Source organism: Pagrus major, chromosome 20 (genome assembly GCF_040436345.1).
Source record: "Pagrus major chromosome 20, Pma_NU_1.0".
Taxonomy (NCBI): domain Eukaryota; kingdom Metazoa; phylum Chordata; class Actinopteri; order Spariformes; family Sparidae; genus Pagrus; species Pagrus major.
The window spans coordinates 14,509,388-14,536,969 of record NC_133234.1 but is presented as its reverse complement, the minus strand read 5'-3'; the positions used below and the strand labels follow the sequence as shown (position 1 = coordinate 14,536,969).

At 42.7% G+C, this 27,582-nt stretch overlaps 1 protein-coding gene across 1 annotated transcript; it reads left to right on the top strand.

The window, feature by feature from the left end:
• The first annotated feature begins 1,047 nt into the window (after positions 1-1,047).
• ngfrb (nerve growth factor receptor b) lies at positions 1,048-27,582 on the top strand. Its single transcript, XM_073488994.1, has 6 exons — positions 1,048-1,161; positions 5,201-5,342; positions 11,633-11,989; positions 23,339-23,579; positions 24,833-24,993; positions 25,602-27,582. Exons 1-6 carry the CDS (start codon positions 1,126-1,128, stop codon positions 25,943-25,945), a joined length of 1,281 nt encoding a protein of 426 aa, XP_073345095.1. The 5' UTR covers positions 1,048-1,125; the 3' UTR covers positions 25,946-27,582.

The window sequence follows — 27,582 nt, the reverse complement described above, 5'->3', positions numbered from 1 at the left end:
CTCATATCTGGTCAAATGAGCTGTCAATCAAACGGATAAAAGCATGAAAAAGTATCCACTGTCGCAGTATTTTATTTTTTTTATTTAATACTGTGATTTGGACTAAATATGTTACTGAAATGGATCTAGTGGACATTTGGGAATAAGAGAGGACAGTTGTTGTTGTTGTCCTACTGAAGGACCCAGACACTTTATTGGTGAGTGGGCGAAACTTTGTCCACGCTAGTTTGTTAGCTTGTTTGTTTGTTTGTTGATTGTACCTTGCTGACTGAATAATCACTTTAATTAATTTTCTGTGGATTGGCTGATCGATTAGTCGACTAATCGTTGCAGCTCTGGATATGAACCCGTGTGCATCTCAGGTTTCTGGGTTAAAGGTGCATTACGCAGGAGTGTGTGGATGTGGCTGCGTGTCTTCAGGCGCTGATGAGGAGTAAAACAAGGTCAGTCCAGTGCTTCAGGGAGAATTACACAATAAACAATCTGCGATCTCATTCTCAGGAGTTGTTCAAGGAAGACAAAGTTGAAGAAAAAATGACATTAAGTTGGCACAGGTCTGGAAACCACACATTTAAACAAGACTTAATTTGTCAGGTGATAAAAAATGTAAGGTGGTCGGTTTGTCCGACTCAGCAGGAACATCCCGGAGCACAGAGAGAGAGAGAGAGAGAGAGAGAGAGAGAGAGAGAGAGAGAGAGAGAGAGAGAGAGAGAGAGAGAGTGTGTGTGTGTGTGTGCGTGTGCGTAGTGGGCGTGGAGAGGGAGATGTCTCCTTCCCTAAAGCTGTTGAGCTGAGCGCGTCTGACACATGAGCCCAGTAGGAGAGAAAGCGCACAGAGCCGAACATCCAATGGGTCAATCTCAGCAGATTCACTCTCTGACTGGATTCTGTCTGCAGCCACAGCTTCTGGACTGACATACACACTTTTCTTTCCCTTTTCTTTTTAACCTGAGACTTGGAGAGTGAAATTTTTCTAGAAGTGAACTCAGAAGAGGCGCACGGGACGCAGCGATGACAGCCGAGTTGATTTCACCTCGAAGTCACTGAGACCTCCCGCATCCCGCCTGCTGCGCTGCATCCGATCCGACCGACCCCTTGTGGGAAGACACACAGAGGAGATACAGGATGAATCCCGCTCTCATAGCAGTGTTACTTGGAGTGGTGAGTGGCCTCTTACGCAATCACAGTGTGCGTTAAAATGTTTGTCACCTGCGTAAATGCGCACACAGCCAAATAAAGGTGTGTAGATATGAAGTTGTTGGGAGTTTGTGAGAAACTTTCCACAGACCTTCCTCCTTCAGGACATCGGGAAACTGACATTTAACGCATTTAACTTGCTTTTTAACAGCTTTACATGTAGGCAGTGTGATCTCTTTTCTGATGCCACTTGTTTAAATGCATGGGATAGATGTCTGGGAAGTAAGAATCCGTGTCCTTGCACCTGACCTGCCTGACAATGTGAGGCAGAGCGGATGTATGCAGCAGCCATTCAGGTTGACACTTTATAGCTCCACTTGCTGGATGTGTAGTTCCACCCATCTCAGTTACATGTGGAGCACAATGTCGCAGTGAGGGCTTTGGTGAATTCACTGACTTTTCCTTCCTCCATTAGCAGAAATCAAGAGCGGAAATCTTAAAAGAGGATCCATGCGAACACTGAGGAGCCACAGCTCACAATCTCCCTGATTTATCTCTCATTTTCCCTCGAGGCCTCCGCAGGCAGGAAGGCAGGAAGGAAATATATTTGACAGGACATGGTCAGTGAGGGCTGCGCGAGGTCCTGGTTTAGAAACAGACCTGCATTGCTGATACATGGCAGCTGCTCTATCTGATGGGTATGCATCCTCTGCAGGCTCAGCCGCATGCAATATTGATACAGCCTGAACCACCATCACCACCACAACCACCATCACCCTCTCCTCCATCCACCTCACACTCTCCGCTTCTTCTTCTCTGTCTCTCTCCTCAGATGATGATTCAGAGTTGGTTTTGAGGGCATTAGCAGTTGTTCTTTGCCACCCTGTGTTCCCACAGCGGTTCAGGATCCATGCCTGGATTTAAATTAGGCCCAGCCTATGTGAAGGCTGGTATAGTGGACCCCTAATGGCTTAACAAGCGCTGACAGCCGAGGTCCAGAGGTTAAGTGCCTCCAACTGAAAATTGACTGGAGCATTAGTAAGATTGGTCGGAGCTCTGAAGTTGTGTTTCTGCGCATGCATTTGTGAGCGTGTGATCAGCTCGCATCTTGCTTCAGCTTCGTGGAGATCGGCTGACACGAGTTGAAGAGTGCAAACCTCAAAGTCCCATCTAAGGAACCAATTACAGGAAATGTGAAAACCGAGCCACAACACATCCTTTTTTCCCTCCTTTATTCCACAAGGCTATTTGCTCAAATGACATTACCCATTAATTTATCTGTATGCACAGCTCAGCAGTCATTAGCGATGCACTTGTAGAATCTCGGTTTTCAGCCTCTGAGACGTCTCGGTGTTGCACCCACACCCGGAGCTAGAGAGGGGTCAGAGAAGAAGGTTCAAGCCAAACTCTGTGAAACGCTTGGAGTGATTTCAAAAGTGTCAGTCAGACATTTTGGAGCAGGTTTGTTCACATGTGAGGTTATTTATGCTCGTGTGCAAATGCATGCATGCCAATTGGGTGTGTGTACAGTATCTGAGGGGGGCAGTCCAAAGGGAAGGGAAGAGCGTGTGTGGTGAGAGACTTGATTCATCTCTAATTGGACGCTTGTTGCGTAAGGTGTGTGTGTGTGTGAGGTAGAGAGTGAAAAAGAGTCAGAGATGTCAGTGACGTTCTGCTGACAGATAGTGAAATGTTTGAATGTAAACTTTTTAGGAGAAAAATATTAATATTAAAACCTGTTTGTGCATAGTCAGTGGGAGGATACATTCAGTTTCATTAGAGTTAAAACAGAAAAAGCGCCAAAAGGAGAGTTACAGATTCAGGTTAAGACAAGTTCCACCAGAAAAAAGTGTTGTATTAGTGTTGACGGAGCCAAAACATGATCTTTTCCAACCATGATCAACTGGTTTCTGTGCCTAAACCTAATCAGACCATAAGCACAGCATTGTCAAATGTACAATTGAAAGTTTCAACATATCGGTGGTTTGCAGGAAACATACATTGCCAACATTTATTCTGAAGATTGGTTTTGAATGTTTTTGAATGATCAGCTTGGGGAATTCTTTGTTTCCCGAAAGTCTTCCTGTTGTGAAAAAGTTTCAGGAAAATGCTAAATGATGAGATAACATGAGGCATGTTTCATGAAACCTCAAAAGTCAAAAGTTTTTCCATGCACCCAATATTACATTCTTGAACATGGATAACATGGATAACTGAATACCAGAGACTTGAAGGTGAATGGGCCGTGACACCATCAAGGGCAAGAGGGAGTGTGTGTGTGTGTGTGTGTGTGTGATTATCTGCCAGCTGACTCAGAGGTGCCTGAGGGGACACTCAATGTTTTTTAGAGCTCTTCTCTCTTGTCAGCAGCATTCCTCACACACCTGAACCCCAGCGATTTATGTCGAGTGTACCTCCTTCACACTAATGCACCCCTCATAAGACACACACACACACACACACACACACACACACACACACACACCTGAACTGAGTTAATTGTGTCGCGTGTTCTTACTCTTAACATTCAGCAGGCAAACATGCAAAGTATCAATGTCAGTTAAGAGGAAAATGACTCACGTTGCTCGATGTTCTGCAAGAGGAAGCTGTAACTTAACAAGTGTAAGACATTTTTGCTTCCTGTGGTTTTTTTTCGCTAACAGAAGATTGTTTTTAGTCATAAATGATGACACGAAACAATCACTCTTCATGTATCTGGAGAGAATGAAAGACAGACCTCTCCTCTGCTCGGTGTCAGAGGGCAGCCGCTGCTTTTATCAGGGTTTGTTTTGGGGATCAAGGTGAGCGGAAGATAAAAAAGAGCCGGTGTGAGAAGGGAAAGATTTAGTGTGATGTGACGGAAAACGGTCACACGAATTCACATAAACACAGACTCTGGGAAAAATCCAGGCCCGGGCGTGTGAGCGCAAGTGTGTACGAACTCTCATGCACAAACATCTTCACCTGTCAACAGTGAAAGAAAAAACTCTCAACATGTTACTGTTTGAAGAATACCCATACATCATAATACAGCTGCAGCTGGTCTGAGTGTGTGATTGTGTTTACTTTTATTACAACTCCAAGGACCACAGCATCACAACTTCTTTGGAAATGGGTTTGTAAATGTGGTCAGCACTTTTAAAGTGGTACTATGTAGTTTTGGAGAAGAAATTCAAACTCTTGAGGTAATAATACAAAATAGAAATCAGAAATATTTATTTTTTCCATAAGTGAATAAACAAGCTGTTCTCAGAGGAATATAAGGTCCCCAGAACACTATTTGAAGCTAGAGGTGGCAGGGTCCGCCACGTATAAACAAAGTAAAACAGTATGAAATTGTGTTGTCCTTTACGGTCAGTTGGTTTATTCAGTTTATTCAGTCATGAAAATTAAGAGAGTTTGTTAATTTAGTTTGTTTAGGCATAACAAAACTTCACACTGCACCTTTAAAATGCACATATTTGATGTAGGACTAGAATTCAGGTTTAATGCTGTAAAGTCTCACAGGGTCAGATGAGAGTTGTGGTCGAGGTCAGTGGTTTCCAAACTTTTTTACTACTTTGTGACCATTTAAAACAATCTAGTGTATCTGTGCAACCTCAGTAGTTCAGCCAAAGAGAGATTTTTTGGCTTCATTTGTATATTTTTAGAAGCCTGTTAGGGAAAAGCTGTTTGACATTTCACAAGAACATCAAAAAATGGAGAGCGAACACGCAACAATGGATAATTTTGTGTAGTTAAATCCTGCTTTTTCTTTTTTCCCATCCCACATCCCACACAGATTTATCTTGCAGCCTGTTGCAGGGTTCTACGCTGGGAACCATCAGTTTAGTGGCTCCAAAATAAATCAAAGGGGATGCAGTATAATTAAAGGAAAGAGAAATAATTCTGGTTCACAAACTATTTATTTTGTCTTTCTTTCTCTTTTTTTTTTTTTAGCTTTCTCAGTCCTCTGGATATAATGAAAACAAAGAAAAAACACTCTTGCGCAATGCTAGACCGATGTATTGTTAATCTTATGATTGCAGATGGATGTAATTGTTGCTTTGCTTGTGATTGGCAGGTTGGGGCTCTGGCCAATAAGGAGGATTGTCTGTCGGGAGAGTATACAACCAGCGGAGAATGCTGTCTGCAGTGCCAGCCCGGCGAAGGCGTCACCAGACCATGTGGAGTCACACAGACTGTCTGCACCCCCTGCCTTGACAGTGAGTAACACAGAAAACAGCTGTATGATGCACACACACAATTAAAAACTGTGCAAAGACCTGAACCTGCAGAAGCACACAGAAGCACGTGTATATTTAAACATTGATGAACGAGCTGTATGGGTCACTTGCCTTGATGCAGAGACACTGACACACGAACATACATCGTGTCATGTACACAGTTGTGATGTGTTGACCAGTGGTTGTGATTTAGTGTTTCAACGCACGCTAAAAACATTGAGTCGCTGCCACTGTGACCTTCTGTAAGTTATGTCTCTGGAGAAGAAACAAGGTTCAAACAGCTGTTTTTGTATTTTTTTGACTTTTTGAGTCACAGGATCATTAATCACAGTAATGTTCCTGCGAAGTTTGAATAGGATGTAAAATTGTGTTGCTGGCCTATAAAGCAGTGAATAAATCTGGAGTATGATGATTCCTGTAGTTCTTGGCAAACATCTTGTTTTAGTATGACACGAACAGTTTTGTTAGGTTGCTGTTTTTTTTGGCCAGCAGCAGAAGCACAGTTGCATTTACTGACATTAACTCCACTTAACTGATTGTGACTCTTTGAGAACACAACTGAATGTTAAATGATGAAATCCAACTTTTCGAATCAAGAACACAAACCAGACTAAACAAGCCTACAGTCAGCCCTGCTCTTAGGCTGCACTTAGATTTAATGATGTGATGCATAAGGCTAAAGGCAGCAGGATAACATGCTCACAATGACAATGCTAACACGCTGATGTTTAGCAGGTAGGACATTTACCCTGGTCTTACTTTAGGCGTGTTAGCATGCTAACATTTGCTAATTAGGCTGCTGTAATGTCATCAGTTTTTCAGGAATTTGGTCATAAACCAAAGAATTAATTTGAATTTTACATTTTCACTACACGATCATCATGGCCAAAAGAATTCAAGATAAAGGTTTGTCGCAATATCTTTAGAAATTTGATCAATCGAATCCATCTTTAACTTTGTTTACTGTGTTTTGTCGGTTTTTGGCAAATAGATTACCCTCAAAATAAGAGAGGAGGGAAGTGGAGAGAGTTTATTAGTTTACCATCAACTACTCAGTGACTAGTGAAAAGGCAACCAGATGAACAAAAGAAGCACATGGCCAAATCATCCATCTTTGCCGGACTGTTCAGATTATATTGTGATTACCTTAATATTGTGACACCCCTAAATGGCGAGGGGCTCACCAAAGTTATTAAATTTTGTCTGGAGACACGCATCTTTCATCTCCCGTACAGTGATGCAAGACGTAAAGTCAGGAATCACTGAAGTCAGAAGCATACACTGACAATTAATGTTCATAGCAATCCATCCTGAAGACTTTGAGATTTAATACTGGATAAGTTATAATTTTGATCTGCTGGTGGTGCCCGATTAAGTCAGAGGATTACAAAAGTCATCAGGACTGGTCCTCAGGGGGCCGTGGACATCAGTGCCAAATTCAATGCCAATCGATGTAATATTTGTCAAGATGTGTCAGCTTGGACCAAAGTTGTGGACCGACTCACTGACTGACATTACTATATCTAAAAATAGACCTCAACATGAGTTTGAATCTGAGGAGAGTTTCATTTACAAGAAAACCTGAAGGTACCATAGTGCGTTTGGAGCCATTTAAAGCAACATTATCATCATTATCTGTTGATAAATACTTTGTAGATTGAAGCCTAAATGTAAAAACCTTGGACTGATTCAGCTGCATGTCAGGGGGTAAACTAGATGCCAGACTGAATTGTCTTCCTGCATTACTGCCCTCCTCGCGGCCCTGACCATGTAGGGAGAGGAGCTGTGTTTGACTGGAAGACTTTATGAGGACAGTGATGTTAAGAGGAGGCAAGAGTGGGAGATCAGCTCCAAATGTTGTTGCCCAAAGAAAACAGCAGTGGGAGATTTTTGTGGCATCAGACGACTTGTTATGTCACCGTGATTAAGACGGTAAGCAGTGTAGATTTTGATTTGGCGACTGAAGGGCTCAAAAGGATAGATAAGGTCGTCTGTGGGAGGCAGATGTGAGTGAGTGTTGAGAATAACACATTTAACATGCTCATGTTTTTTTTGTAACTCTATTGTGTGAGGTCAAAGGTCAAGTTGAGCCTGCAGAGGCCAGGGTTGGTCCACAGCCAGTTTCTATGCTGTTCCCAGAGTTTTCCTTGGATAACTTCCCTGCGTTATCCTGCATCCAGGCTAGGAAGTAGTTGTTAAAACCTCTCTGGGTCGGTGAAGGATGGCAAGCCAAGGAGCCCCACAGTCAGCAAATAATTCAGACTGAAGGTCATGAGAGAAGTCACAGAGAATGTGGACATGGAAGGAATGATTTACGTTTGTGTGGTTTCTTGGATTTGATGAGTGCCTTGATAAAAAAAGATGTTGGCTCGTGTAAAAACATTAAGCTCGTGATGAATTATCTCCTGTTCAACCTGTAGAAAAAACCCATATTTTAAAAATGATTTAAGGCAATGACACCAGCTGTGTCTCTGAGGTTTGTTGCTTTCTGTTGCACAAAAGTGATCATTTTCAGTCTCATGTACTTGAGCTGCTCAGACATGAACAAACACGGGCAGTGAAAGGCTCGACAAACTGTCATGAGGCCAGACAGGATCTGCACTGACTCATGGAAAAAGACAAATGCAAAGCAGATAGCTCTCCATCAGATAACATTGCAATGATATTCTAAGAATACATTTATTGATTCGATCACTAATGCACGTTGATCGAGCTGGACACATTTTAACAACAACTTGTTTTGAAGTACCAGCCATCAGTGCAACATAGTCTCCTACCTGTTGACCATGTGCTAAACCCCACCCTGTAACAGTTGTCCTGGTGCTACATCAGAGAGTAAGCTAACGTTAGCATCTTTGTCCTGCTGGGGTAGTGAACAGTTCATCTTTGCCCGTAATAGTGTCACGTTTTCCAAACGCGTGTTAAAATTTAGCGCCACCCTCAGTCTAGCTTGTCCAAGCTAAGCAGCTAGGCTAAACAAGGTCGTCTTAAGGTGGAACATTATGTTTTTTCCTTACCCTTGTTAGGCTATGGGACTTAGTAGCTTTACACTGCAGAGCAAAAACAATGCTTTGTCTTTATTTCATGTCTTCTCCATGGATATAAGCCCGTGGCGAAGACTTTATTTTTTGCTAGGAGCAGCTTTGGTCTCACTCTTTTAGCATACTGTATAATCATGTACACATTTGTAGCAAATTGGTGCAAATTAAATATGCTTTTATTCTGGCTTTAATATGAACTATCTAGAAGAATTAATATGAAAATAAATAAAATACTATAGTAAAAATATAAAAAGTTAGCTGGAGACAGTTTTGATTCAGCTGATGCTAGCTAGCAGCAGCTAAAATCGTCTGACAGTCTTCAATTCAGTCAACAAAATCAACGTGATCGAAGAAGATTTATATTTCTTTGCAACTTTGGCCTACATCATTTTTTTCCCATCATGTTAACATTAACATTTTATCTCTGATATTCTTTCCTCCTAATTTCACTTTCAACATCAACTCCCACTCACCATATGTGTTGTTTCGGGCACGTCGCCCACAGTTAATTGCATAAAATGTGCACAAGCATCCATTTCTGAGAAACAGACTGTGGTTTCCAACCAGCAATGGGGCTTCATTCAGTCCAGATAGTTCACAGGGGCCTGACTGATGTGCTAAAGAGGAACGGCCAGCTGAAACACATGGAGGAGTTTGGGTGAATGAACAGAGGAGCTGAGATGAAACAGAGCAAGTACAGCTGTACAGCTGGAATGGAGACAACTTCTCAGCCAGCATCTAATGGTTCATAGACACACACGCACACACATGCACGCACACGTACAAACATGTCCAGGAAAACACATTTTTAACCACACACACACACAGAAGCAGACACAAAAAACTCCCACACATGCACCCAACGCACACAAATCACTCTGAGCGGATAAAGTCAGGAGTCCTTTTATGGGTGTTGAAAACAAAGCGAAGGATTGAATGTTAGGCTGGAGGTGAAAGCACTGTTATGATATGATATGCTGAGCCAGGACAAGACCGTCTGTACCCCCCCCCCCTCCCTCCGCCGCCATCACCTCCCCCCCGTCCATGCTGCAGGCTAGCGTTATTAATGTATTGACTTGCATTATTGATGCATGGCATTATGATAATGGCTCTGAGAGCACTCGTGGGGAGGAGGGGGTGAGGGGTAGTCTGAGTGTGTGTGTCTGTTTGAAGAGAGGGGGGGTGTAACAGTGTATGACTGGACACTAACAGGCCCACATACGAGGGACGGACGATAGACCGTCCACTTCCTAAAGAAATAATTAAACAAAAATGTGAATTTGACACCACCAATTTAGGACAGAAATCATCTCAAATGTCACAGTCTCTGCCTTCTTGTCGTCTCTCCATTTGTCTCTTTGTCTCAGCGTCTATCTGTCCTCATCTCTGTTTTAATCTCAGCATCATCAGAGCGTTCGCCGTGGTTGGTGGGCCGGTGACGCAGGCCGAAAACTTGATACGCTTTGAGACACCGAGTTGCAAAGGGTCTTCTGCCACACACAGTGTAGTTTAGTTTAGCGTTGAAATAGATATTAATCTGCGGCAGCACTCTCTGGTGCCAGGGTTTGAAATGTGAATATTTTCTTTGTCTTCTGTGATAATATAATGAACGTGTTTACATTTTGGGGCCAAATAAAACGAAATTGAAAACATTTCTTTGGGTTTTCGGAAAATTTTGACGGACATGTTTCATTACATTTTACAGACAAAATAGTGAGCTGAGAAAATAATCAGTACATTAATGAATGATGACAATACTAGGAAAAATAATATATACAGCACTAGACTGAGGCAGGATCTAGAAACAGTTATAGTGAGAGCTTTTGATATTTTGACATAAAGCAAGTCTTCAGAGCACTGGTGGGCTCGGGGGTGGGGAGGGCCCTCTTGGATGCCCCTGTGATAGATGAAACATGATAAAGTGCCCTCGTGGGTGCCCTTCTAATGTTCAAAATGTGGTGGAGTGCCCTCGCTTCACTATAAATGTATCACGACTTTCTGTGTGCCCTATAACCATCCTGAGTTTGCCACTGCTTCAGATAGTTTTGTTGATGATGATAGTTGGCTGATGAATCTGCCGACTAAATAGAAAATAAAATAGAAATTCGCTATTTCTCGAGATCAGACTGCTCGTTTTTTCCGACCAGCGGTTCACAACTAAAGATTTTAAGTTTATTATCACATAAGACAAAGAAATCAGAAGTTGAAACAACAGAATATTTGGCATTTATGCACATCTGCGATGTATCGACTGATCTTTTTAACTCTACTTGACGTGACGTCGACTCAAAATAAATAAAAGTGTCTTACAGAATATGCTTATCAACAGTTTAGACATACTGTATGATTGTCACCCACCTCCCTATCTCCTCTCTCTCACTCTCTCTCTCTCGCACACACACACACACACACAAACTGCTCTTACAAATAGGTCTGTTGCATAATTTAGTGTGTTTCCCAGTTCTCTATCCAGCCGAAATACAATTCCATAAAACATGCAATATTGATTTTGTCCTTTGCCAGATATCTGTCCCAGGGAATCTTTCAGTCATACAGAACACATCTGAAACTTTTGTGATGTTGGTTCATTAACTGTAAACTCCTTTAAAAAGATATTGTTGCTACTTGTGCGTATTATTTTAAAATCTTTTCTTGTCCAACGTGACCTCTGTGTGGTGACATACACACCAGGTAATGATCAAAAAATGAATAAGCATATTAGTGTGACTTAAAACTAAATAAGCACATATATGATATAATATATTGTGCATATTAATATTTAGTATGTAAACAGATGTTAAGACATTTCTGTAGAGCAAAACTAAAGATATGTTTTTTTTGCTTGAAGTGGACAGTTGAGAGAAGCGAAGATAAATTAGGGGAGGGAGAAAGAGACTAATAAAAATCAAGAGGAAGAGATTAAAACATAAAAAACTGTCTTCGGATCTAATTTAAAATGTAATTTACAATGATGCAATTATTTCCACTGAGATTGTCTATTTCTCTCTCTCTAAAAAAAAAAAAAAAGGTCATGAGAGTACTTCTAAAGAAGCCGTTATCACATTTAAAAATGAAAAAAATGATTTCTTGCCTTGTTTTTTTTTTTGTTTCAAGAAGAGACGTCACAGTGGAACCAACCAGTGTTGTGCATGAACTGTAAATGCTTATAAAAGAATTGCAGGAAAGAAACAGAAGAGATAAAGTCTTTCTCCTCTCCTCTCCTTCCAGGTGAAACCTTCTCCGAAAACTTCAGTCACACGGAGCAATGTCAGCCCTGCACGGCGTGCACGGGTCTGCTCCGCATGAAGGCGCCCTGCACGGACTCCAACGACGCCTACTGTGTGTGCAACTACGGCTACTATATGAATGACTTCTCACAGCGTTGTGAACCCTGCACCAAGTGTCCTGAAGGCCAGGGCATGCTGTTCAGCTGTGAGTTCGACCACGACACGGTGTGCGAGGAGTGCAACGGGGACACCTACTCGGACCAGGAGAGTTCTCGGGAGCCCTGCATCCCCTGCACCACCTGTGACGAAGGCGAGATGTTACAATCCTGCACCTCCCTCACAGATACAGTTTGTCTAGGTAAGAAGATCAGTTCAAAGGTTCATAGTGAAGTGTGCATCATGTCACAGTGTACTTGTGATGTCCCGGGGAGCCCTGCCCTGCATGTTTTAGATGGTTTCCTGCTCCGACACACCCGATTCAAATGAGTGGGTCGTTATATGTGGAGCAGGGCTGCCCAAAGTGGGGCCAGTGGGACAATGTTGGACCAAGGTTAGATTTGATTGAACTTTTATCAAGCTTATGGACAACAACAACGTCATTGTCCATCACGGTGTTTTACTGTGGACAACAACGCCCAGCCCTTATGTAATGTAACTGACAAAATTGTCTCACATGGTTGTTTGTAGGTTTTCTAGAGTAATTAGGACACTGTTTCTGAAGAATGATATTACTGTTGGATGTTTCTGTTTTATCAGCAGATAAAAACAAAGATGTCCTTTTTTGCAGTTTTGGATGCGAAGTTCGAAGACCCTTTAAAACACTAACCTTCTTACAGAGAGATAAATAAGGCATTCATGAGATTTTCTTCACTCCGAGAAGGCTAAAGGACTGAGCTCTTCTTTTTAACGAGACAATTAATTCACTCATTCAGAGATTTGTTTTTCAGCTTCTCAGAAATATGGCTTTCGGATGATCCTATCTAAACACTGGCCAAGTTTATCATGAACTTCTGTGCAGAGCAAGTCAAGTTGAATGATGGGCTGAGCGACCAGAGGTCACGGTGGCCTGAATAGAGTCCATGCGGGCGCATACTCGCTGTCCGGCACTGTACGGACAGAACAACGTATTGGACGTCCATATTGTCAGCCACATAATCAGCTCATCTCAGCGCGACATTGTAGACATTGTTGGCGCATGGACCTAAATGCCACGCCGAAGCTTGTCTCATTGTCTTCACGGGCTCATCCCTTCCGCAGATACAAAGAGCACACTCTCTCTCTGTTGAGGGTTTAGCAGGAGGTCATTTCTCTGAACGGGGTTCTGAATTTCTTTTATATCATCGGACCCTGTGGGTATCACACTTCAAATCAGGAATTCCTTATGACTGCAGTCACAGCTCATTCCAATGACCTGATGCCTCACAGATTAAATCAACGCTTTTGTGAAATGACAATAAAAGGAGTGTGTTGACCAGCCATGCAGTCTGTTGGGGCAATGGTTTGAAGGATCTTGTTATCACAGCGATGAGGACAGAGTGAGTCTCAGGCTAAAGGGAGTCTTTTGTGCCTCTCCCATGATCCCATTTGGCCTATGAGGTCTTTCAGTTTAGCCCATGGGGCTACTTGAAGGAGATAGTAATGAGTAAAACAGACTTGGAATTTTTTTTATTTGACTATATCCTCTGTTTTTGTCGTGTTTGAGTAGATTTATGTTTTGCCTTGCGTTTTAAACTTAAGCATTATGTAGGATGTGTGTTATTTAAAGGCTTTATTACCTCCACCAAGGAAGTTATGATTTTGCTCTTGTCCATTTGTTGGTTGGTTGGTTGGTTTATCAGCAGGAGTACACAAAAGGTTTGGATTTGGATTTCCACCAAACTTGGAGGAGGAATGGGTCTGGCAGAATAGACCCCATTAACTTTTGGTGTGGATCAGGATATTTGCTAACGTTGCAAGGTAGAGAGTCGTTCAACATCTCCAGAAATGTGTCAGGAAATGATGCGTGAATCTGGATGAAACGAAACTAGAAGATTAAGCTTGATTGAATTAAATGGGACTGTTGAGCCTTGACGGAGGTATAACTCTCTACTGAGTGCCTTTCTAGTCTCGTGGATATCAGCAAGCTTGAGCAGGACGGACACTGAACTGATTTAACCTGATTTAAACCCCAAACATGTCACCTGCTACCAGACTGTACAATCCAGCTGCTTCATTTTCAGAAGAGTTATGAAAGTTAATGGATTGACTAATCAAGTTTAAGCTGTTCCACAATCTGATTTCTCATATTGCTGCCGTCAAAAGATCCCTTATAACTTGTTCTGACATCAGAGTAGTATTGAGACTGAGCTGTATTAGCGATACTGTCCAAAGCTTCAGGTTTATATTCGTATGTATCTTTCCATCCAAAGTAGAATTGCACAAAGTAATGCTGCCTTCCTCCTCTCTGTCAACATTTTTGAGGTTAAGGTCATATTGGCAGTGAAGCATCATTTAATATTGTGAAAGATTACAATTAAACTGTAGTTACTAATCCCAGTGACGCTCTATTACTCAGGAAGGCATGTTGGCAGTTTACGTTTCTGCAAGCCACTGATACGTTCCCACTTGACAATTTCCAGCCATGTTGGTGGTGACGAAAAACTGATATTTTTGACGAGAAATCAGGACATCTCATGCTGTGTTTTTTTTTTTACCTCTGCCTTTCTCCAGCCTGTTTATGGAGACCAAAGCAGATATTTTGAGCAAAAACACAACTTTCCGTACCATAACCAAGTGGTTTTTATGCCTAAACCTAACCAGGTCATAAGCACGGCGCTGTCAGGACATGAAATAGAAACTTGAACCAAATGAAATGTAAGGTTGCAACATAAAGAAATGTAAAATATATTCTGGCGATTGGGTTGATGAAGATGTGGGTAAAGGCCAATATTAAAACAAGTAATAGTCCGGTGAGTTCAGAAACTTACATCATTTTACCGTAATGCAGCCTTTAAAGCCATATCACAACATCGCTATATCCAAAATTTAAGACGATTTACAGTCTCATATCACAATCACAATAATATATTGGCCGGCCCTGGATGAATATGTCATGAGTCCTGGATTGTGTGACCATTAGTGTGTACTGGCTGTAGATATACAGTGAATAAAGCATGTAGTGTGAGTCGATGCAACACAAACAAAATTAATAAATTGTGTGTCTGTCAAGCTTAACAAAAACCAGGGAAAATATCTCAGACAGAAAATGTAATTTGATAAGCAGAAGTGGACACAACACGCGGATGTTTGTCTACCAAGTGCCCCACTGCTGTAACAACATCTCCAATTGAGGATGATAATGGAGCTTGATTCATCTTTTGTTTTTCTAGAGAAGTGTGATGGTCCGAGAGATGATTCATCTTAGATCAAGATATAAGGAGCCAGAACTCCCACACTACAAGATCCTTTAGATAACTACCGCACCATATTTCCTGATGAATGTGAATTTGCTGTGATTTCGGGCATGACGTACGGCTCACGGCCCACTGTATATGGCCTTCATAATCATTTGTTACTCCACACTCTAACCCAATCATGTGCTCTTTATTTCTAATGTAATCTTTTTACCGAAGCACAAGCGTTATCAGCGCTTAAAGATCGGTGGAGCTGCCAGACGTCCGCATCCATTAGTACTGTGGAGTCAGGCGACACAGGCCTGAAGGCTAAACACAGTCAAGAGGGAGGAGGGAGAGAGGGGAACATGCAGAAGGCCACTGCCCGTGAAAAGACAAGTCGTAACTTGAGGCACTGGAGACATAGTTTGACTCGGGGTGGAAGGACCAGAACATCACCTTGACTGTACTGTAGGTTATCTTTGGGGAGAAAGCGGGATTTACTGCTGTTATAATGAGGATTATATTTGAGTTAAGGCCTCAGCTGGATTTCCCCTCGTGATGATTCAGCACTCCTTTATGTGGATACGTGCTCAGCTGTTATGTGAGGTGAAAATCCAATTTCCTCCCACACTTCCAAAGGGATTAGTGTTTTGTTTTGAGTCTTCGGAAAAAAAAAACTCCCCTCCTTCGTCTCTTCGCTGATGGTAAAACAATGCTCATACCGACCAGACTTTGTGTGGCTGGGCCCACAGAGTTGAGGGTCTGGAGGCAAGATGCTTATCTAAAGAAGTGCGATATGACTTCCACTCTACTGCAGGCCGCCGAGCGAGGTCAGAGGTTGAAGGTCATGGGAGGCTTGTACGTGGAGGGAGTCTCTGTGGGAAGATCAGGCAGTATGAGTTTCCTCTGGGGATGTGCAGCGAACAACATGGCATAATCCCAGCAATCCTTTCAGGGGTCACAACAACACGAGACAAGTGAAGTTGATTAGCGCTCTTATTAACTGCCCTTCAAAGTGACATCTACTGCGTTATCACATCAGCAAAGACAAACCAAAACTGTGTGAACCAGCCTTGTCTGTAATGCTGCTGATCATGTTTTCTATTAACCTTCAAAAGCCTGACTCTCCTCTATTTAATTTGTTTTTCCTACAGTATTCTATCAGTCAGCATCAAGAACCACACATCATTTGATTCAGGACAAACTTAAGTGTCAGTCCGGCTCATTTAAATTCCCAATTTTACATTTGCTTTGTCTGAGAATAGATCAAATTCACCAGATTTTTTTAAAAAACTAAACAAAAATGTGTTTGTTGTTTACTGTGAACTCAGGACAAAAACTCCTGCACATCAGGTTCTTTCCTGTTGAAGGTCTTTGTATCGAAACATTAACACATCGATTCTTGATTGCAAGTGAGGTGAACAGTGTGCAGGAGTTTTTGTCCTGATTTTGTCAGCCCTTGGTCTTGTCAATCCACAGGAGTGCAAAAGCTTTACTCTGTTAACTCAGACAGAAGTCCTTTTAATCCAAAAAGATGTACTTGGAAGTTAGCTAGGCTACAACCAATAGCTTCCCACCATAATATATGAAATACAACATCCCTCACAGCAACTACAGCATTAATCAACTTTTATGTTTAGGCACTCGCAAGTTGCTAATCATAGTAAGGGAACTCTATTTACAGCTCTATTAACTCTATATAGCACTTTATTTTTAGTACTGTATTAGTAATAGAGGTAATAACAGGACTGGTTAGGACTGTTTGTCAAGGCCAGTTTATCTGAAAAGGCATTATCACTAGGAGTGGCCAACCTTGCTGAACTTTAACAAGCTCCTTTCAAAGCTACAGTTGACGGCGTGGTGCTCCAGAGAGTGGTCGCTGCCTGTTCTTATCAGTTTGAGCTTTTGGCTACGAGCCCTCGACACTAGTGGAAAACAGAGGCTTTCGATCTTAAACCCTGTTACTCTTTGAGATTGGCTGCACACATGCTGGCTGACCTATCACCCAAAGCTTGAGTTTCTGCTCCTGTGGCAGCTCGGGCAACAGGTTGAGGTTTGCAGCACGCAGGCAATTATATTATTCATGCACACACATGCACTGAAAGGAAGTTGACAGGATTACTCAAATATGAGTCACAAAAAAAACAAAAAAACTCACGCAGAGCTGTGTGCATGCAGACGGGCAGCGTGATACTCCCGCTCCAGAGCACAGATTGAAATCAATAAGATGACTTATTGAACATTTCAGATCTGAGACAGCATATGGAAGGATGAAGGTCGAGTGGGTGCGGTTAAGAGGAAGAAAATAGGGGGGGAGGGGGCCAAGTGCATTTGGTTATTGAATTGATAGGTGAGGAGGAGGAGGGAGCTGTTTCCTTCCTGAGCTTGGTTGACCTTAACGATCGACAGGCTGCCCTCCTGAAATCAAATCGTAATCTGCTAACTAGCCCCATGCATGCACAGCAGTCAGGGCAGGGGCGGTTCAACTAAATCAAGACAGAAGGACGGGAAAACGTGGAGTGATAGATGGAGACGAGGAGGGGAAGGGAAGATGGGAATGAATGAGAAGGAGTCTTTTCACTAGTGATGCATGTGCAACTGTGACGCCAGGAGGAAACTGGAAGACGGCAGTGAAAACTGGGAGTCTCCCGGGAAAATCGGGAGGATCGGCGAGTATGTCCGTAAAAAGGGTTTAATGAATGATCGATTCCATTAAGCATCTTGACAGGCAGATAAAGAGAAGGAGACAAATGGGAAAATGATAAAGGCAAAATGCCATCCACATTTCTGATTTCCTGCATCTAAAGCATTTCCACTTCAATAGCTGTGAAGAGCCCCCAATCCCAGTCTGACTAAACAATTCACTGTCTTTGTATCGCACAGTCACTCATTGTGCGACTATAGCTCGCTCTCCACACATCTCTTGACTTATATCTCTACTGACTCAGGCTCTATGGCCACAGTTGACCTTCTCACAAACCCCTCTCGCTCCCTCCTCCACACAGTATGGGCATTGTACCGACGAAGGAAGTTTTAAAGTCGACTGTGTCTCTTTCTCCGCTCCAAACAATAGTTGACTCCTTGTGGCCGTGACTCAGTCTCCTGAAGTCGCCTGCCACCCCTCAGGAATTTACCCCCTCGTCATTCCAGGGAAAGTATTTGGAGGTGATTTGGCATCAGCGGGCCGCTCTGGTCCAAGGGTGATCACAACACTTGCGCTCTCGCTCGTGCCGTTCATTCAGCGCCAGAAATTCTGCTCTGGGAGTCGAGGTTTTGTCCTTGTGAGGGTCTGCAGTATGTATTGGAGGATTGTGCCTCTGCCAAGCAAAGTCTTTTTCTCAGTGTTTCGGTGTTATTTATCTCTTTGTCTGCCAAATAAGTGGCAGTAGGAGGGAATTTTGTGTGTTGTTGGCTCATTTGTTGCATTATTTCTCCGATACTGAAAGCTGGTTTTGTAGTTTTTCTACAGGGACTGAAATTCCAGAAATTAGGACTGTATTGTTATTTCAAAAATATATAAAGATGCTAGCATACAGTGTTGTAAGTACATCTTATCTTAATGATTACAGAGGCAAAGTCACGCCCTTTCCGATGTGCGCCATGGGATCTTTTTTCGTAAGGAATTTATACAGTTGTCAATGATAAGAGACAAATATATTTTTGATCCTGTTTGAATTTTGGCGTAAATCACACACAGTGTATGATGTTTGGCAAGCCGTAAAGATAGTAAAATACCATTTAGTTTTGTGTAAAACCACTCAGTGAACTACACCATCACCAACACCAACAGGGCCATCACCTCAGCCAAGAAAAAGTACTAACAAAGGTGAAAATCACAATAAATCTGGCAACACTGTCAACTGCAGTTCATGAAAGGAGAGTCAGTCAGCTCTTTGAGTTGGCGAATATACAGGACCGGCTCTACAAGGTTTCAGTTATGGTTTTTGGTGAATGTTACATGAGACACAAAATAAAGTCCCATGGTGGTCCACCGAAAAGGGCCGTGACTTCCCCTCTCTGTACCAATAGGCTATTCTGGTTTGAACGAGTTCACACAAGATGTATTTATGATTCATAAATACTTTAGTTACAACTCTCTTGAAGGCATTTTTACAAAGTAGCACCAAATGTTTTAACTAAAACAGACCACAATGACACACACATCCACAGCTGAACTGTACACAGGAGCTGCAGAAAAGACAGGGATGGAGAGAGTGGAGAGAGGGAACAGATGCTGAGAATGTGGCCCGGTCGATAAAAGTGATGGAGTTACTCCTCTGCACTCTCGGGTTTCTCTGGTTGACCTCTACGAGTGCTGATCACATTCTGCCGCAGAACAGGCACACACACACACACACAGATACACACACATGCACAGACAGAGGCGGGCACACACATGCGCCCTGAAGAAATTGACAAACATGTGTACACGTTTCAGGGGTGTGTTCAGTCGCGGAGCACGTGGGTAGAAAAATGAAATGGGTCATGTAAGGTAGGACCTGAGCCAGAGGCCTCAAGGAGAAAAAGAGAAAGTGTGAGAAGGAGCGAAGAGGTGGTGAATCAGAAGAAATCACACGTGTTGAATGTGGATCAACAGAACTGGGGCAGCAGCATTCATCGATGTCATCATATCCCTTCACTTGTGCTTGTTGTAACAAAAAGAATATCATGAAAGTGTCCGTCATGGCTGGATAAAAATCAGGTTTTGCAGGGCAGGTCTTGGCAGCGGTCGAGGCTGTGCTCATGTGTCATCACATATAATAAAAAAAAACAACCTGGCTTGTGTCGGAAACTCCTCCTTTCCTTTTCTGATGAACTCCAGAGTCAGCTTCTGAAGTATGAGGTGTTGAAACTACAGCGACACCTGCTTGGAATGACGTGTTAAACTGAGGCGTGGCTGCTGCCCCACACATACACTCACTTTGAACACAAATGACACACACACACACACACACACCCACGCTCCACTGTTTTCATATACCCTCAACAAGAGCACTCTCTTTATAATTATTCATCTAATGCTTTAAGTACACATCTGCCCGGATTTCCTGTCACAAGTTAATCATTAACAGACAAAGACGGGAGGAAATTCCAGTAATTCCACAAACAACCAAATAATGCCGAACGATAAATATAATGAAAGCTGTTGACAGGAGTTACAGTTGACTAAACCTGTAATTTTGACAGCTCCCCGTCTCTCAGTTTTTATGACCTTGATAACCAGCTGTTGCCACATTGTGAGCAGGCAACATTTTTGGTCTTTAATGGGAATACCACATGTGAAGACGCTGTGGGGTTTAAGTGTTCCTGTTTGGGTGGTGGGATCAAGGAGTATTGTAGAAAACCATTTCAGGACTTCAACATGTAATATTTATGTTTAATAAGGCACACGAGATACAGCATATGCATTATAACACAAATTAACAGTAGTGGAAAAACACACATTTTTTCATTTTTTTCAGATTAGTCAGGTTTTTTATTTTTATTTTTTTGCCTACAAAAGAGCATTACATCTGTTTATCTTAAAGGGGCAATATGTAAGAATGTTTGTGAAAAAATAACATTAAAAAATATAGCTAAAATAATCAACAGAAAGTGAAGAAGTTACAGTTTTGATATTATAGCGTCTTTTTACTGTGTTGCAGAGATATCTACTGACGTTAGCATGCTAACCAGCTAGCCCCGGCCCGTCTCTGTCCAAAGCTCCTGTGCTAGCAGCAACACCAACACTTGCCCAGTGCTCTGAGACCACCACTAGCTGCACAGCTAACTGAGCTAACTAGCTGACTCTAGTGACAGTCAGCAGCAGTTAGCAGTTATTCTGGTGATATGCTGAGGATGAGTTAAGGAGTCTTAACAGCCTGAGGGAAGAAGCTATAAAACAAAGTAGCACTTAAACAAACATGTTTCGACATCATTGTGTTACAGTTAATAATCTTACACAGCCACAAATAGATACATTACATCATCAGTCATCCTGCAAACAGCTGTTTAAAACCTTCTGAAACAAATGCACAAACCAGCCATTTCAACACAAAGTGAAGGTTCTGTGCACTATTTTCTGAAATTTAATACATTTATTTAATTTCTGATACATTGATGTAAATGCAAGATCTAAATACAAGATTATAGAAGTAGCACATGACTTCAGGGGACAATGTAACGATCACTAAAATGTCTCAACATGATTATTCTCTGACCGAGAGCAGCGGTCCTTTAACCACTGAGCTCCGAGCAGAGTGGAAACAAGCTGAGCTCAGCAGAAGGTCGTTCTCCACTCTGAGGCCAGATCATTCAATGTGAGAGGTTGAGCTAGTGCTTCAGTAAAGGCACTTAGGGCCCTGTCTTAACTGTTAATCATGAAGGGAGTGAGCGCACAGTAATGATGCAGAGATGTAGAGAGTAAACAGAACGATGGATGGATGGATGAGATAAATGGTTAATGTACAAAATGAATAAAAGATATAACCAGGAAGGTTGGACAACAATGACGTTGTGTTTACCATCAGTGGAGGGGCTCAGGGCCCTGATGAAAAACAGGGAATGAGGGGAAAAGAAGTGGCGTCCAAGTGACCATACGACCGGCTGACGGAGGAAATGTCTGATAGGAGCGAGCCAAAGTGTAGCCAGCGGTGAAATGGATAGAGAGAGGATTGAAGGATAAAGAGATGGGGAGGGGGCATTTGTTCTGGACAAAGAAGATTTCTGTCAATGAATGGTGTCTGGTTTCCAGTGTGTGTGTGTGTGTGTGTGTGTGTGTGTGTGTTGATGGGGGGGCAAAAACAGTCGGGTAGAGAAAGACAGACAAGCCATGGTGGTGATGCCGGTGTGTATGTATGAGTCTGAAGAGGACGGGAAGCAATTTGATATGTTGCAGTGCATCATCAGAAGCCTGTTTGTGTCTATTTAGTGTTTCTAAGGCATTTTATTCACAGATATTAGCCCCAAATATTGATATTAACCATGTGAACTCGTGATACTTGAAGAAGAAGGATCGAAATTGACGCAGTAGAGGCCGGAGACACTGTCTCTTTTATTCCATGCATTCCTCTTCCGTGATAAAACCTGTTCAGTCGGAGATTCAGGTGTGCTAAGCTAGTAATGGCTAATGTCGCCTCATGCAGCTAGTTTCAAGCAGAGAAGATGATCAAGCTAGAGAGGTCTGGTAAGCTAACATCCTGATGTGACTCTGGGTGTTTATTCCTCCAGAAGGTCCAGCTCTGCACCCAACTGTCTGCTCCAAACATGGCTGGTTCTGATCAGCTGAGCAGCTTGGCCTTACCCACGCAACACTCAGCACGTGTCTTTTGTCTTGTTTTGACAGAAAGATTCCTCTCTAGTGGGTTAAGAACAGATGCTAACAAATCAGCAAGACAAACAGGCAGTTATGACGAATGTAATTACTTTACCCTTAAAAATACAGCACACGAAACACATTTACTTTCCATGTGTCTCGCGTCAGATAAAAACAATGGCTTTACAGGGCAAGGATTAAGAATGATGGACATCCAGCGTAATTAGTTTATCAATTAGATGTTCAGTATATTGACGTTGCTGTAAAGTACTTATCACATCCTCAAAATTCCTCCAGCTAAAAGCCCCACAGCCGCTCATGAATCCATCTAAATAAGCTCTCACTAAAAATGTTTTCGCCTCATTAGTGAAAAATGGCTGCCTCGCACTCAGCGGCCCTCCTGAGGTATTTAGAGCCCTTGGAAGCCAACGGGATGATTTCCTGTTGATGATGTGAATAACTGTAAGTAAGTGACAGGCGAGGATAGGTTTCCACATCCGCGGTGAGGAGCGAATATGTCTGCTTAGCGTTAATGGTCGGAGGAAAGTGGGCAGGACTGGATGGACAAACATGCTCTTTTCCTTGTTAATGGCTCCCTGGGGAGGAGGAGAAATGACCAAGCATTGTGGGATGTAATGTGTGTGTGGGTGTGCTTGTGCAGCATGGGAGACATTTACGGTTTTATGGGCTGGGGGGGTAGGAGCCAAAAAAAAACCAAAAAAACAATAGGAGCTTGAAGATAGGTGTTCTGTGTCATATTAAAATGTATACCCACAGTCCACATCTGGTGAGTCAGAGTACTCCATAACTGCAGGATATGTGAATACTATTTGATAATAACTTCATCATATCGACTTTAAACGATGAAAATATGTCGGTGACGTGTTTACAGCGTATTTCCATTGCCTCCAAGTGGCCAAAAAATCTATTTCAACCAACCCTTTTATATCTTAAATGTAGAATAAATGCCTGTTATTGCAATGTTGCTTTGTTTCCACATATTCACAAAGCTCATAAAATGCCTATTCCTCCTTCACAGTTACCACTGACCCCTCAGTGTTTTCCACGCCCTTCGAGGAGCCCTTTGACGAAACCACACCATCAGATATCATCATACCAGACGATGGCATCACCACCACCACCACTACAACCACCACTACCACTAACGGAAATTCCCAGCAGCGGCTCCCCGACGGCCTGAACGACAAACTCATACCCATCTACTGCTCCATCCTGGCAGCGGTCGTGGTCGGCTTCGTGGCCTTTATCATCTTCAAGAGGTGAGGACACAAACCAGAAACGCAAGCATGACAGTGTTTTCTAAATACACGCTGCTGGTTGAAAGACTTATTAAATTATTTGTAGTCTATTTCTATTAATAACAAAAAATGGGAAATTCAACAGCCAGAGGAAAGAGAAAAAGGATCTGAAACTCATCACAAATGCACACGGGCGGCAAAACCAAATCCAGTTTTGAATTTCCGCAGTTTCATAATTAATGAAATCATCTGCTGCTTTTCTGGGTGAGAGCGTTGTTGTCCTGTGGGCCACAATATGGTCTGTTTACTCACATATGTGAAACCCATGCTCCTCTCTTAATGCACAGAGAGCCCACTGTTAAATGTTGAATGTACAATAATGTTAATTGAACTATGTTGTACGGCAAGTGTCTGTGCATTCACACACATAAACGTCAAGACAGATCAGAGCCGAGGTGGGTAAACACTGAAAGCAGCATTTTAAACAATTAGCTGCAGCTGCCTTATTGAATAATAGAGGATGTTTCACCTACCGGTCACTGCTCTCATTTCAATGTTAATATCTCGAAGCTCTAAAGGCATTATAGAAGTTATTGCATGTAATGTATTACCTTGTTTTTATTGATGGCAACACTTGGTTAATGGTCTTTTAGAGTCAGCATCAGAGCAACACATTGTAGGTTACTCAAGGTACCGCACCTCAATATTTTATGATGTGGCACACCCACTAAATATTTATTATAATGTCAGATAACCCTGAAGACAGTGCTTAAAGTGGGCAAGTACTACATCTTACGATTTAGCGTACTGTAACTTTTTCTTGTTTACAAACATTTCTCACTACTGATGAGTGCTTGTGATAATCTATCATCTGAAATGATTGAACCCCCCCTGTTTACTTTCTCAGTGTGGTGATGTCATCTCGGACAACAATCTCCGTTACATATCTTTGTCACGTGTTTGATAACCACATTTTTGAGAGGTACTGATATCATCAGCCCCAAAAATCAAGTATTGGTCGGGCTCGACACTAAACGTAGAGAAAGTATTCAAGGACGCACACCCGCCGATCATGATTAGCTGTAGGTTGGTGCCGAAAATATATTTTCTAAAGCTAATTAGGTTGGTATACTGATGTTGTTGTTTGTCTTGGGAGGACAATCTGTTCACTACACTTACAGAATTCATTACTTATCATCACTGCTGCTGATGATTTCCACAAACAAACATACAGTGTCCAGTGTTTTCTCATCTTATGACTCGTTTTCATTCAGTTGGAACAGCTGCAAGCAGAACAAGCAAGGAGCCAACAACTGCACAGCCAACCAGAACCAGACGCCGTCACCTGGCGGAGACAAGCTGCACAGCGACAGCGGCATTTCTGTGGACAGCCAAAGTCTGCAGGAGCAGCAGGCCCAGACTCAGGCACACACAGGTAACACACTAATACCTGAGGCCACTCCCTGAACACCAAGAAACACAGTAGCCCTCATTTATCAAACTATTACTCTTAAAGTGGACGTCAGCACCGTTTTAGTACAGAGGGCAGCGTTTTTATCTGGCGCTGAAATCCTCCGGTAATGAGTTTCTTCTAATCCACAATTAAGTCTGATGGGATGAATGTACACACAGACTGTGTCCGACCACGTCAGTCAAAAGAAAGGAATTCCCCCTCAGGAATGAGCCGTCTCTCCCTTCGTAAGCTCCAACTTGAATACGACCTTTCAGACTTACTGTAGCAAATCAGCAAACAACGATTACAACACTGACAGCGCCACAGCGTTTGTTATTTTTGGCCGCACGTGCTCCTGGGCGTTTCTAATCCGGCCTCGACAAACCAGTTTGAGAGACTTTAGGACTTTTAAAACCACATGTTTGGACAGATAATGGCAAAGGAAGAAAACAGAGTTGTACAAGAAGGAGTTTGAACAGTATCTTAAAGGTTCACTGTGTAGTTTTTGGAAGAAATTTGTAATCGTAAGAGAAAGATCTTCATTGACAACTCAGTTAACAAAATGACACGATCTTCTTCTTCCTCTGCAGTTGTCTCCATGGATGAAGAGCCTTGTTTGCTCCTTCCTCTCCACGCCAGAGAGAAAGTGGAGAAGCTGCTGTTCAGGAGCGGCGAAGGAGACGACTGCAACCACATGGACGACAGCGACTGGTGCAACCTGGCGGGCCTCCTGGGATACGAGGAGGAGCGGATCGCGACCTTCCGGCAGGAAGAGCATCCCGTCCGCGCGCTCCTGTCCGACTGGGCGAGCAAGGACTGCGCCAGCCTCGACACGCTGTGCACGGCGCTGCGCAAGATCAACCGCGACGACATCGCCCAGAGTCTGGTGCTGAGCCCGAACGCTACAAAGCCGACCGCCACTTCCGTAGTGTGATTTAAGCTTAAAAGAGAGCAAAACACCCTAACCTTGATATTCTTCCGTGGCTTCGTTCATCCCACATAATTCACGCTCGAAACATAAGCTACTCCCTCGTGAAGCCAGCAGTCACAGTGATGATCAGATATCATGAATCCTGAAGAATTATTAGACAAAAACTGAATGAGTATCAAAGGAAGCCTCTACTTAACCATCAGGACGGGCTCATTCATTCTCACGTTATAAAATCCGCCCAATGTAAAGCCAATGTGGAGAGAAATAGTCTGTAATCATTCCATGTTAAGTCTGGATATCCACCTGCCTTTCCACGCTATCTGACATCCAGCTTACCGTCTTCTGACTGTCTTAGCCATGGAGCAACAATGACTCGACTCATCGTGGATACCTGGCTCCTTCGTTCCTACGACTCGATCCTTTCTTCTTCATTCTTAAACACGTAGTCAGCGTGTCCCCTTACTTATTAGCCAGTGTTGTATCTGTAAATGTTACTTTACAAGTCTAAGCTACCAAAGAGGAACAAATGTCTCGAGGCCGTACCTGGCGAGCGACATTATTTACATGCCATGTTAGATTTTTTTTGAATGTAAGTTGTCAAATGGCTCAATGGCTTGTGTCTGTTGCTACAAACCGGATGAGGCCTGCATACCACAGAGTATCTGGAGCTTTGACGACCTGAGGAAGGATGCTTGGACGTGTTTCAAACTAACCTGTTTTTCCCTAATGAAGGCTAAAGTCCAGCTATTTACTCATCTTGTAAATACTGATTTCTGCAGATTCCTCCTTTATCCGACAAGTGCTATAAGAAACTGCTGGCTGGACTCTGTTGGGGGAAGGTCAACGACCGAGGCAACATGAGACACTATTCTATGTGGTCAGGGCTCATCTGCATAACACAGGAGCTCCCACACAGACTCCGAGCCGAGGAGGGAAGGACTCAAGTCAACACAGTAACGACAATGCATACCGTATGTACATAGGCAGACACCATATAGACGCATACACATCCTGTACATACATACACACATAGACCTACAGTATGTAACCATGCATGCATGTACTGTACAAACAAACACACGCACAGATCGCGTAGACATGACGACTTCAGATTCTGCCATATATTGCGTGGAACGCTCTCACGAGGGGACCATATTGTTTAATCTCATTATTTGTAGCCGATATAAAGTACAGTTACAATCAATATAATTTGAAATGTGTGCTATAGATGGTGAAATAACAGTAAACAGCATGCAGAAACTACAGTAGCAACAAAAATCCAGGGTTTTCTATCTGTTTTGCTTCATTTCTCAGGGTATCTTGAATGATTGTGTTAGTGCTACATCAATATTGCACCCTGTAGAATTAACCGAACAAATCTGTAGCCGTTCATGAGGAGACACTAGCGGTGATTCTTGCGACTGACAATCCTTCAAACAGGTGCGTAAAAGAGGGAGAAGGGCCAGAGAAAAAAAAAAAAAAAAAGGGTGTCCGGTTTCCTTTATTGTTTGCAACAATGACCTTTGGATAAAAAGGCAAGTCAGTGGAGACATAAGTCAAAGGATGTGGGATGAATTCAGAGCCAAGGGAGAGCGGAAAAGTTTTGGATTACTTCAATGTAAAGGTGAAACCCAGGAATC